This window comes from Pongo pygmaeus, chromosome 6 (genome assembly GCF_028885625.2).
Source record: "Pongo pygmaeus isolate AG05252 chromosome 6, NHGRI_mPonPyg2-v2.0_pri, whole genome shotgun sequence".
NCBI lineage: Eukaryota > Metazoa > Chordata > Mammalia > Primates > Hominidae > Pongo > Pongo pygmaeus.
The window spans coordinates 12,824,286-12,836,577 of record NC_072379.2 but is presented as its reverse complement, the minus strand read 5'-3'; the positions used below and the strand labels follow the sequence as shown (position 1 = coordinate 12,836,577).

At 53.0% G+C, this 12,292-nt stretch overlaps 1 protein-coding gene across 2 annotated transcripts in view; it reads right to left on the bottom strand.

Moving 5' to 3' along the window:
* The window catches only part of POM121C (POM121 transmembrane nucleoporin C), a 47,671-nt gene continuing 35,379 nt past the window's right edge, over window positions 1-12,292 (bottom strand). For both annotated transcript variants that reach the window (XM_054496585.2, XM_054496584.2), the window contains exons 6-13: window positions 9,898-9,989; window positions 9,173-9,246; window positions 8,616-8,737; window positions 8,067-8,169; window positions 7,590-7,766; window positions 5,050-6,744; window positions 2,545-2,667; window positions 1-2,118 (exon numbers count right to left, since the gene is read on the bottom strand). In XM_054496585.2, coding sequence (XP_054352560.2) covers window positions 2,021-2,118; window positions 2,545-2,667; window positions 5,050-6,744; window positions 7,590-7,766; window positions 8,067-8,169; window positions 8,616-8,737; window positions 9,173-9,246; window positions 9,898-9,989 — 2,484 coding nt within the window. In that variant the 3' untranslated portion in view covers window positions 1-2,020. The remainder of the gene's footprint in view (window positions 2,119-2,544; window positions 2,668-5,049; window positions 6,745-7,589; window positions 7,767-8,066; window positions 8,170-8,615; window positions 8,738-9,172; window positions 9,247-9,897; window positions 9,990-12,292) is intronic.

Here is a 12,292-nt window from a genome sequence, read left to right as displayed (position 1 = left end):
TAGATCACAGTTTTTTATTCTTAATAACATAAGCAGGAGAAAAATCTCACATTCATACTAAAAATTCCAACTAGACTCAACAGGAATGAAGTCTCTATTTGTAATGGAAAGTCCCAGCCTCCCGCTGCCGTCCAGTGCGTATACTGTACACATCCACACTCACTCAGGGTTCCCGGACCGGCTGTCCTGCCTGCGGAACTGAGGTAAACTAGCTCAGGTACTGACACTAGGAGGGTCTACCTTACGTAAGGTACAGGTAGAAGCTTGATTGCTAGGCCCAGGCCCAGGCCCACCCGACCCTCCAATCCTAACAGGTATTTAGGCTTGAGGTTCACTCCTTCCTCAGCTGCACACGCAGCCGGGTATAACACTCGCCCTCAGTCACAACGGGGAGGGGGCACCGGTTACATCTACATCAATCACATTATTTATAAAATAAGAACTACATTTCATATAACGTCGCCAGAAGGAGCTCTAGTCCCCCAGGAAAGCTGCCGGGGACAGCATTTGAGCCTCTTCTTTGCACAGGTATAACTTAACTATACAGCTAATTCCTAGTTAATAGCATTTATACTTAACCACCTCTATGAACCAAGCTTGAAGGAATTTAAAAGGCAATTTAGCTTAAATACAAAAATAAATTTTTGTTAAAAAATGTTTAAATATTTTTTTCTTTTAATTTAGACACACGCATTCATACTTCTCCCAAAGAGGTTGGGCGTGGCAGCAAGGCGCTTGGGCCTGGGGTATGTGGTTTCAGAAGGACGGAAGGAAAGGATGGGCTGCAGAGGGGGGAAAAATAGGATTTTAAAAATATGGTTCATTAATTTAGGTTTTCTAACATCTACTTTGGGTGATGTAGCCTCCAGTGAGGTCAGTTAAGTGGGACAGAAACAGCAGAGGGAAGAGGTCTTTGCTTCCCCCGGGACCCATTCTCCCGGGCTGCCAGCCCTTGAAGTCAGAACACCATTGGAAAATTCAGGAGTCGGCACTTGTAGCCGTCAAGTGGTGCTACTTTCCACATTCAATTAGCGAGGCCCCAGAAAACTTGAAACAGGAAGTCCGGCACTACCAACATGCCGCCACTCATACAACTCAATTCTTCCTCCAAACTCGATTCAAAGAGCAACACACAGAGCGTCAGACAAAGGAACACAGGACAAGGCTTGAAACATACAATCCTGGAGAGGCAGACGAGGGCCCAATGGGGCCAAAGGATAGCTGGGCGAGGAGGCAGCTGAAGCAGCGGTGGGCATCCTGCCTGCTCCAAGAGCTTCTCCCTCCTGGAGCGAGGTATCTCACCCCTGGCTCTGCCAGGCTAACAGTCTTGAGCCACCAAGCTTTGAGGGGCCAAACTGGCAGAGGATTGGAGATGAAACATTGATTCAGACTTGGCAAGAAGAAAACAGCAGGAGCAGCACCCACTGGGGTTTCCAAGGCAAAGCTAGATTCAAGGGCATTTAAAAAGGAAGGAATCCTGCAAGGAACCGGTGAGGGACACAGCAGCAAGAAATGGGGAAACAGAGTCCCCAGAAGGGACCAGAGGAAGAGAACCACCTCTCACAACTAAGCCAAGCAAGATAAAGCTTTAGGGATAACCCATTTCCCAAATCCCATCAGGTGCACACCAGCGATCCAGGCGGGCTGGACCCTGCACCCTCCAGCGACGACAGCTCTCGGGGAAAGGCGGAAGGGGCGCCTGCCTAAGGGTGTGCTAAGCGGGAGTCAGGGCAGCGGACACTATGTACAGGTGTTTCCTTAGTTCTCCAGCCTCCCCAGTGGAACTGTTCAAGTAGAGGTCCCGGGCTTTGGCCCTCCGCATCCTGCTTCCCCATCCCTGAGGCTTGTGCTTCCTCCAGGAGAAGGGAAAGGGCCCCAGGGCTGCCACTACCCCCTGGCGGTTGAAGCCAGAGATCCGGGGTAGGTTTGCTTTACGCAACTGGAAGGGTCCAAGGCTCTTCCTAGCAGGTGCCAAGGTCCAGATTTAGGGAAGGGGTGGAGCAGGGACAGGGGACAAAGGCTATTTTTTGCGGGTGTGCTGCCTTCGGGCCTGCAGTCGCTGTCGAGCCCCGGGGGTCTTGGATCCCGCACCAATGGAAAATGAAGGGGCCGCCGATCCTGGAAAGATTCAACAAGACCTCATCAGGGCAGCTGCTACCTGAGACTGGCTCTGGGTGCCCGAATCTCTGGAAGGCCAGGCCAGTAACAAAACACAGGGTGCCTCAATAGGGCTTTCCCCGCTGCGTCAGAAACACTGTACGGGAGGAGCCTCCTGAAATGCAAACTCCCAGGGAGTCTCAGAGCGAGGCCCACGAATCCATTTTTACCTGGCTTCCCATGGGAGGCAAACTTCCACCCCGGGCAGCTCCTCTCTGATCTCTGCCATCCACCTCCCATCCCTGGGCGGTGCTGGACTCCTAACCCGAAATGTCTTTCCTGTGCTGAACCTGATCTTCACGGGGCCTCAGAGGGCCAGGAGCCTGCCACCCTGCCCAACCCCTCCTCAGACAGACGAGCAGGGCCACAGGGCGGCTTGCCGCTTACCGAACGGTCCAACGCCAACGAAGCCTTGGGCGGGTGCTGAGGATGCCCCAAAGGAGAGGCTGCTGCCCGATGTGCCCACTCCAGGCGCAGGGGTGTTCTGACCAAAGGTAGGGGTGGCGGTGCCTGGAATGAAGAGAGCAGAGCTGCAGAGAGCTGGCCAGTGAGCAGAGGGCGGAGGCAGGCAAGGAGCCGGGCAGGAGCCTGCGCTCCGCAGGGCACTTCCCACAGGACCCTCAGCCCCACTCCTGCTTCTGGGGCACTCCTCCATCAGCAACTGAGCCAGACAACTGAGTCTTCATGCCTGGTGCCCCAGCTCAGTCTGCTTCTCCCACCTGCTAATGGCCATGCCATGCCAGAGAAAAAGTCCCCCTAGGCAGGGTGCGGTGGCTCATGCCTGTAATCCCAGCACTATGGGAGGCCAAGGCGGGCAGATCACGAGGTCAGGAGATCAAGACCATCCTGGCTAACACGGTGAAACCCCGTCTCTACTAAAAATACAAAAAAAAATTAGCCGGGCGTGGTGGCGGGTGCCTGTAGTCCCAGCTACTCGGGAGGCTGAGGCAGGAGGATGGCGTGAACCCGGGAGGTGAAGCTTGTAGTGAGCCGAGATCGCACCACTGCACTCCAGCCTGGGCAACAGAGCGAGACTCTGTCTCAAAAACAAAAAAGCCCCCCTGCCCCACAGCCACCTCGTAAGCCTCCTGACCATCGCTGCAGAGGGGAGTACTCTGGGGCCCCCGCCTCCTAGTGTACCCGGGTTGGCTACCTCCTCAGGCCTTTTCCCCCTAGCCACTGTCCCCTCCCCTCTGAAGCCTGGTTTGTCCATCCCTCATCTTTTGTGATGTCCTGCGATACCCTCCCTTCCCCGGCCTTGCCCTGACTGGCTCTGGCTGCCTGCCCGATGCCCTCTCTGGCAGCCCCTCTGCAGGGAAGGCTGCTCTCAGGGCTTGGCCCCCAGCCCAGGCAAGGGGAGGCTCCCTGTGCTCCCACGCTGCTTCCACACTGTTTCTCTTCCTTCCCTAAATACCGTAAAACTCAAGTTCAGATCACTTTAATCTGCCATGTCCTCATGTCACCTGTCAACTGCCAGCTCACTCCCTGATTCACAGAGGACCCCTGGCTCACTGGCTTCCTCCCCATCACCACTCATGGTGACTTCGCCCTGTGGGGCTGACTGATGGTCCTCTCAGCCCCTCGACCCTGCCACCCCCATGACCTCCTCTCCCCGACCCCTGCCACCACTCCTGCATCCACACTGTCACCACAACTGCTCCGGCTCCCCAATCTCCTGCAGGCACCACCCCTCCTGCAGCTGACTTTACCCGCTCTCCACTCCTGCACCCCCTGAGCTGCATCGGGGCACTGACCCGCTGCCCCTCCTGCTGTGCTTGCTGGGGTCTCCATGGCCGGGTGGCACCAGCTGTCCACTGACCTTAGGTCTACACCCACAGTGTCGCTGGGAAACGCATGCCATGCAAACTGGCCTCACTTTAACTTCACAATCACAATTTGCCAGCCCACAAACTGCCTGGAAACTGATTACACTTTTTAGTATGATGTTCCTTTCCCCCACTGTCGAAAATGACTATTTCAAAAGACCCCTTTTTTATACACTTTATCCCGACTCTCTCTCCCAGATTTTCTTCCTACTTCACGAAGAAAACAGAAGCCATGGGATCTACGTTCATCTTCCACACGGGAGGAACCGTCACTGCATCCTTCTGCCTGATTCTGCAATGGTTTTCCTGAACACTTAAGACCCAAACACCCAACCCTGGCCACAAACAATCCTCGCCTCTTGGCGTCCTTCCACACCACTGCTTCAGCTCCTGCCCTCCTACCATGCTTGTCTTTGTTCTGCTCTTCAATGTACCAAACATGTTTCTGCCTCTGGGCCTTTGCATGCGCCATCCTGGGCCTGAAAGGCATGTCCACTTGTGCTGTACCCACCCCCACCCCACCCCTATACTCAGTTTGTTTTTTTGAGACAGAGTCTTGCTCTGTCACCCAGGCCGGAGTACAGTGGCATGATCTTGGCTCACTGCAACCTCCACCTCCTGGGTTGAAACATTCTTGTGCCTCAGCCTCCCGAGTAGCTGGGATTACAGGTGGGCACCACCACGCCCGGCTAATTTTTTGTTATTTTTAGTAGAGACAGGGTTTCGCCAAGTTGCCCAGGCTGGTCTTGAACTCCTGGCCTCAAGTGATCCACCCTCCTTGGCCTCCCAAAATGTTGGGATTACAAGCGTGAGCCACTACGCCCAACCTTCAGCTTACAATTGTTAATTACTCAGAAGGCCTTCTTTGACCAGTTAAATCCACAACGGCTCCTCCAGTCATTATTACATGTCAGCAAAACAGGTATCGTGCCCTAGCATTTCAATGAGTTCTATATTCAGTGCCTGTCTCTTCACTGCCACAGCATAAGCTCCCCGAGAACGCAGGCTTCACGGGCACGGCTTTTCAGTGTCCGGCCCGGCAGCCCAAGTCCACGCCCCTCCTTACCTCCAAACACAGGTTTGCTCTCAGGCGTGCTGCCCACGTTGAAGGCAAACGGTGTGCTCTGGCCGGTGGTGCCCAGGGCGTTCTGACCTAAGCCCCCCGTGAAGGGGGTGGAGGTGGCTGTGCTCCCACTCTGTCCTGCTCCAAAGCTGAACGCTCCGGTGATGGTGCTGGAGCCTGGGGTGGCCACATTGATCCCAAAGCTCCCACTGCCAGCGGGGGCTGCCGAACCCCCAAACGTGAAGGGTGATGGTGTTGTGCTGCCGAACACCGAGCTGCTGCTCCCGCTGCTGGCGGTCTGGGTGGTGGCTCCAAAGCTGGAGCTGGTGGCTGCACCGAAGGAGAAGACAGCAGTAGAGCCGCCAAAGGCGGGCTGTGAGCTGGTGGGAGTGCCGAAGGCCGAAGCCGTGGCTTTCAACCCAAACGCCGAGTGCGTGGCACCGCCAAAGGTAGGATGGATGGGCGTAGGCACGTACGCAGGCACGATCTTGATCATGGACGCGGGTGCAGGTGTGGGTGCAGCAGCCGGGGCCGGGGCTGCAGAGTTTCCAAAAGTGAAAGAGCTGCCAAAGCTGGGGGCAAGGGCTGGCTTGGCGGCCCCCGGTGGCTGCCCCTCAGCGTCCCCAAATGTGGGCTGGGGGTTGGCTCCCGGATATGATGGGAGCGGGGACTTGGCACTTGAGCCAAAGGGAATGTTGAACGTGGGGGTGCTCGTGTTACTGAACGTCAGAGTGGCCTGGCTGCTGGTGGCCGGGGCGGAGGTGGTGAGGCTGCTGCCAAAACCGCTAAAGCCGGCAGCGCTGCTGCTGGTGGCCGTTGGCACGGCAGTGGGCAGGGACTGGCTGAAGGTGGTGACTGTGGTGGTAGTGGGCAGGGCAGGAGGTTTGCCAAACTGGAATATGGAGCCCATGGCCGGGGTGAAGCTGGCAGCAGAGGCCTGGGGCGCCCCGAAGAGGAAAGACTGTGAGGCGGCAGTGGCGGTGCTGGTCGTGGTGCTCACACTGCTGCTGCTCACACTGTTTATGCCAAAGCCAAATGCAGGCTTCGAAGCAGAGTCTGTGGATGGACTGGCGGAGGTGACGGGAGCCACAGCAGAGGTGGCGGTGGCCAGGCCAGTGAAGAGCGGGGCAGTTGTGGTGGGAGCAGTGGCGGGAGTAGTTGTCTGCTTGAAGAAGGGAGCAGGCAAGGGCACAGACGCAGGTGACCCCATGCTGCTAAAGACAGGCTGGAAGGTCGGGGCTGTGGTGCTGGTGGTCGTGGGGAGGGAGGAGCTGGAGGGCGCTGTGGCTGTGACTGAAGGGCCAGGCGGTGTGCGGCCTTCCTTCTCACTCTTGGGTGGGGCCGTGAAAATGGGCTTGAACATGGGAGATGCTGAAGATGCAGCAGGGGCGGCAGGGCTGGAAGGTGAGGTGTTGTGTGTTCCAAACAGGAAGCTTTGTTTGGGGGCGAGGAACGGGGCAGATGTGGCTTGGGGTTTGGTAGCCGTCTCTGCCTGAAGGGTTGGAGGTGCCTTGGTGTCAGTGGCTGGTACCGTGCATGGAGCAGGGATCAGCCCCAGCAAAGTGGTCGGGGGTTTGGAGTCTAAGGAGGGGCTGGGGAGCAGCCCTGGAGGCCCTGACTGTGATAAACCCAGCGGGGGCAGGAGGCTGGGTGTCTTTGGAGGTGAGGGGGCCTCAGTGGTTGCTGCTCCAGCAGATTCTGGAAGAAGAATAGAAAATGTGAAGTTGGAATAAACTTCAAAGATGATGGTATTCAGTATTTCAGTGTCCTCCCCATGCCTACCACAGAGCCTGGGATCCAAGAGTCAGTCAATAAACTCAGCTAAGTCTACACTACAGGCCTGTAGAGTAAATCAAGGAAGTGTTCATTATTTCTACCTCACAGATCATCAGACAGAAGGGGATAAAATGGGGCCTAAATGGGGGCCTAATGTGTAGAGACTAAGACAGTCCAATTGTCTGAACTCTGAAGTTCACGTATGAATCTAGATACACTTTATTTGCCTACTAAGCTCACCTGCCAGGCGCTAAGAGCACGCAACTATGAATGGGGAAGTCTCTGCCCTTGAGCAGGGAGGGTGAGTACGAACCCCAGGTTACCGTCTGATAAAGAGGTGTGTGCGCGCAGTGCCATGAAGGCGTGGGCCGGGAACACCAGCAGCCCTCGAAGTGCTGGAGGGAAAGGAAGCAGGGCTGTTCTGGACCGGTGGTTCTGATAGGCAAGGATATCCTGACCACACCACCACATTCACACTTCAGAGGTGCTGCACCGGGAAGATCATTCTCATCTCACAGATGAGGAAGGCGAGGCTCAGGGCAGCTACGAGCCAGGCTTCAGATCCTGAGTGTCGCAGCACCCCTTCTCTAACACTTCCTGATGCAGGCTCCGGTGCTGTTAAACGTGGGCCCGCTCCGGCATGCTGAGCCAGGGTGCGTTCGGCCTGCAGAGCAATCTCCAGCGACTGACAGGCACGACGCCCTTATTCCAACCCAAGCAGGGGATGCTGCTCAGAAGGCTGGATCCACGGCCCCACTCCAGCTTACCTGGGCAGGGCGGCAGGCTCGGGGGACTCTGCATCTTCTTCAAGCTCTCTAACAGTGGGTTGGTGCTTAGGGCCAGGAGGGAGGTGGGTGGGGAGGCAGTTGCAGCAGGAGGCAGGGTAAAGGTAAACGGAGGCTGAGTGGTAGGTGGGGTCTCAGTGACAGAGTTCGAGGCAGCATCTAAGAAACAAAGAAAGGTGAAGCAGTCCTGGCTTGTCTGGGACTTCTTTCCAGGTGCCTGTCGGAGAGCAGGGTCTCAGCACAGCTCATGGAGGAATGCCTGCCCTCAACTGCAGTGGTCCCTGCTGTCCAGTTGCCGTGAAGACCAACATGGATATCTCAGGTGAGAAAGACCACAAGAAAACATGGAATCCTACTTGGGATTTTCCCAGAGAAACCCATTTTTTCAAACACCAAAATAAAACCAAAGAAAACAGACACCTGAAACCTCTCGAGTGTGCAACGATCTGTGCTCCTTACCGCTCTTGTCCTCCAAGGCCTGGTTGAACCACTGTAACGAAGCCTTCTTCTCTAAGTCTAGGTCCTCGGCAGTGATCGAATAGCCAAGCTGGGGAGGTGGAGGCTACCAAAGAGAAAAAGAAGAAGTCAGGCCAATCAGAAAAAACGGGAAGGCTGGGCACGGTGGCTCACGCCTGTAATCTCAGCACTTTGGGAGGCCAAGCCAGCTGGATCACTTGAGGTCAGGAGTTTGAGGCCGGCCTGGCCAACATGGTGAAACCCCATCTCTACTAAAAATACAAAAAATTAGCCAGGCGTGGTAGCGAGCGCCTGTAATCCCAGCTACTTGGGAGGCTGAGGCAGGAGAATTGCTTGAACCCAGGAGGCAGAGGTTACGGTGAGCCAAAATCGAGCCACTGCACTCCAGCCTGGGTGACAGAGGGATGTTGTCTCAAAAAACAAAAACAAAAATAAATTAGAAAAAAAAAACAGAAGAAACTTGTCCTTAGCGTTCCTAAGACTTAGGAGAGCTAAGCCGGGGAGGGCAGGAGTAGATGGACAAGACCATACCAAGGTCAGCTGTTCCCCTCGCCGAGAAGGCAGCAGCTGAACTTTCCGCTTACGCTGCCCAGAGCTGCCAGGTGTAGACTGAGAATTCGAGTTTTGTTTCTTCCTTGGGGTTGTATCTGCAACTAAAGAAAGAAATCAAGACTCATTTGCTTCCTTCCCTCTTCCAGAAATGGATGGTTGTGTCCACCTACTTTGCATTTCACGTTGAGTTTTCAATGGGTATCTCTGAAAAGATTCAATCTTCTATGGTTTGGTTGCTTGGATGGTGTTTGCAAGATTAAGGCGTGCACACAAACCGCTTACTGTGCAGTAATTACTGGGATCACCCACAGGTGACTCAAACGGAGCTTACCTCTATCCAATCGTTAGCCCCTGTCTGTAGCCTTTCTCCCTCATCAGACTATAAACTTCTGAAGGAGAGGAAATCTCTCTTTGTATCTAACATGCCTTAGACATAGCAATGCTCAAGACCTTTTTTCAATAGGTATTAATCTCTACATCCTCCACAAACACCTCCACCACCAACAGCAGCCCCTCCTCCTGGCTCAGCAACCTACCCTTTTCTCCCTGGGACTCCTTGTCTGTCGCCAATGGAGTTGAAGAACTGGAATGATGACACAGCTCCTCTTCTCTGTCGGGAGAAAAGGAACAATTTAGTCTAGAAAGACTTCTTGGCTGAAGTATGAAATAATTTCTCACACCCTCCTAACTACCAAGTGGCCAACATCTAAAACAACCATCATTGAAGATCTCAGCATGCCAGGATGAAAAAAGTCAGAAGGAAATTCCAACAGCATGAAGGGAGGCTGCTCACAGAGGCCATGGAGACAGCTTTTGTCTTGAAACAAGCACAAAACAATCATCTTCAAACCTTACTTACAACCTACCAAGTCCCTGGGAGTTCTAGACACAGATGTGATCCCTGAGGGAGTGGCATTCCAGCCAACTGCAAGCACCCAGGGGGTCAGCTCGAGTCAAGAACCTGAAGGCGACTGCCCGCTGACTTGACTCTCTCTGCTCTCCACTCTGCATGGCCTCTGTGCTTGCACCCGATCCCTCATGCTGGAGTGGGAGGCGACAGCCAGAGGCCACTGGAGTCAGTATCCAAGACTGTAGGGATGATAGTGGTTCAGGTGGGTGCTGCATTCTCCCTCAGGGACTTAGTTTCTTTGATTCTCCAAGTCACAGCAGCACAAAGCCTAAGAGCCAGGTTCGTTTCCCACCCTTCCTCACCCCCGTCTGTCCACGCAGCAAATGAAAACTGCAGGAGAATGCCAAGTACCTTATTTTCTTTGCTGGCCTCTCTGGTGTCTGGGAGCGGGACGAGGCTGGGCTAGAGAAGGGTGATGAACTGGGGCCACTTCTCTTCCAGAGCTAAAAATCAAGAGGGACATGACTGAGTCTGCTGATAACTTAGCATTTGACCCTCAACATGACGAAGTCTCTTTTTAAGTGACTAAAAAAACATTTTTTATGGTTAAATGGTTAGTCATGCCTGTAATCCCAGCATGCTGGGAGGCCAAGGTGGGAGGATCGCTTGAGCCCAGGAGTTTGAGACCAGCCTGGGTAACATAGCGAGACCCCCGTCTCTAAAAAAAATTGAAAAATCAGTTGGGTGTGGTGGTTTGCATCTGTCGTCCCAACTACTCAGGAGGCTGAGCTGAGTTTGCCCCACTGCACTCCAGCCTGGGTGACAGAGTGAGACCTTGTCTCAAAAAAAAAAAAAAAAAAAGAAAGAAAATGAAAAAAATTTGTTTGTGAAGAAAGACCCCTGAAAAGTCAACTGCTAGTATTAATTATGAAAGCAAAAAAAGAAAAGTCTATAAAAGTAATGGAATATGAATAAAGGCAGAAGGGATGGACACACTTTTGCATATATTAGGTGGAACGTTAGCCTCAGTAATGAAGAGCCAGGACACATTCAAACCTGTGCTAGACTGTCTATGGAAAGGATACAAGTAAATTAAAGAAGATAACCCAGTAAACTAATTTAGTCTTGCTTCCATTAAATTTTCGATTTTAGTTTACTAACTTCATTTTTAAAATATGCTGTCATGGGCAGGCGTGGTGGCTCACGCCTGTAATCTCAGCACTTTGGGAGGTCAAAGGGGACGAATCACGAGGTCAGGAGATGGAGATCACCTTGGCTAACACAGTGAAACCCCATCTCTACTAAAAATACAAAAAAATACAAAAAATTAGCTGGGCGTGGTGGCGGGTGCTTGTAGTCCCAGCTACTCGGGAGGCTGAGGCAGGAGAATGGCGTAAACCTGGGGGGCGGAGCTTGAAGTGAGCCGAGATCGCACCACTGCACTCCAGCCTGGGCGACAGAGCGAGACTCCGTCTCAAAAAGAAACAAACAAAAAACAAAAACAAAAAAAAAACCACTGTCATATCATTTATGACTTTTGCAACAATGATGGCATTTATCATCATGTGATGATTATCCATACATCTGCCTCTTCCACCAGGCGAGTTCTTGACAGCAAAGATGGTGTTTTCATCTCTGCTTCCTCCACAGACCAGCAGCAAAGTAGATGGCACTGAGCGGACACTGCAAATAGTCTCGTAAGTGCTGAGCCTAATTACAAAGCCACTAAACTGTCACCTCAGACCATCTTTCCTACTTGAAAAGCTGCTAGTGATTTCTTACCCAGTACCCGCTCCATCATATAAGTACAAACAGGAAGCCAACAATGCTTAACAAGAGTTCAAAAAAGGAAAAGAGGAAGCTTCAGACAAGTGGTGAGCAGCAGAACAGTTCAGTGAGGCCACCATCAGGAAGCCGGGCCCAGGAGGAGCTTGAGAAAACTGCTCACGGCAATAACAGTTGAAGTTATGCTCAAACAGCAAGAAAGGCCAGAGCACAATGGTTTAAAAAACATGGGATTACAGGGATATAAAAGAGCAGAATACAAAAATTCATCAAAGGGATCCAAGGATTGAATATATAAGCGGCATTTTCAATCACTTCAGATCCCTGACACTACCTCGCTGGTTGTTACACGACTGCTCATCAGTCACCTGTGGAACTTTTTTTTTTTTTTTTTGAGACACAGCCTTGCTCTGTCACCAGGCTGGAGTGCAGTGGCGCGATCTCACCTCACTGCAACCTCCGCCTCCCTGGTTCAACCGATTCTCCTGCCTCAGCCTCATGAGTAGCTGGGACTACAGGAGCATGCCACCACACCCGGCTAATTTTTGTATTTTTGGTAGAGATGGGGTTTCACCATGTTGGCCAGGATGGTCTTGATCTCTTGACCTCGTGATCTGCCCACCTTGGCCTCCCAAAGCACTAGGATTACAGGCGTGAGCCACCACGCCTAGCCACCTGTGGAACTTTAAAAAGCACATAGATGGCTGAGTGTGGTGGCTCACGCCTGTAATCCTAGCACTTTGGGAGACTGAGGCAGGAGAACTGCTTGAGCCCAGGAGTTTCAGACCAGCCTGGGCAACACAGAAAGACCCTATCTGTAGTTAAAGTAATACAATTAAAACAAACAAAGACATAAACCTTGCATTTTTGTTCACAATGTGCTCCAGACACTGAGGGATACACATCACTGAGCAAGCAAGGGTCAGAAATGCCAAAGGGGCCGGATGAGGTGGCTCACGCCTGTAATCCCAGCACTTCAGGAGGCTGAGGCAGGAGGATCACCTGAGGTCAGGAGTTCGAG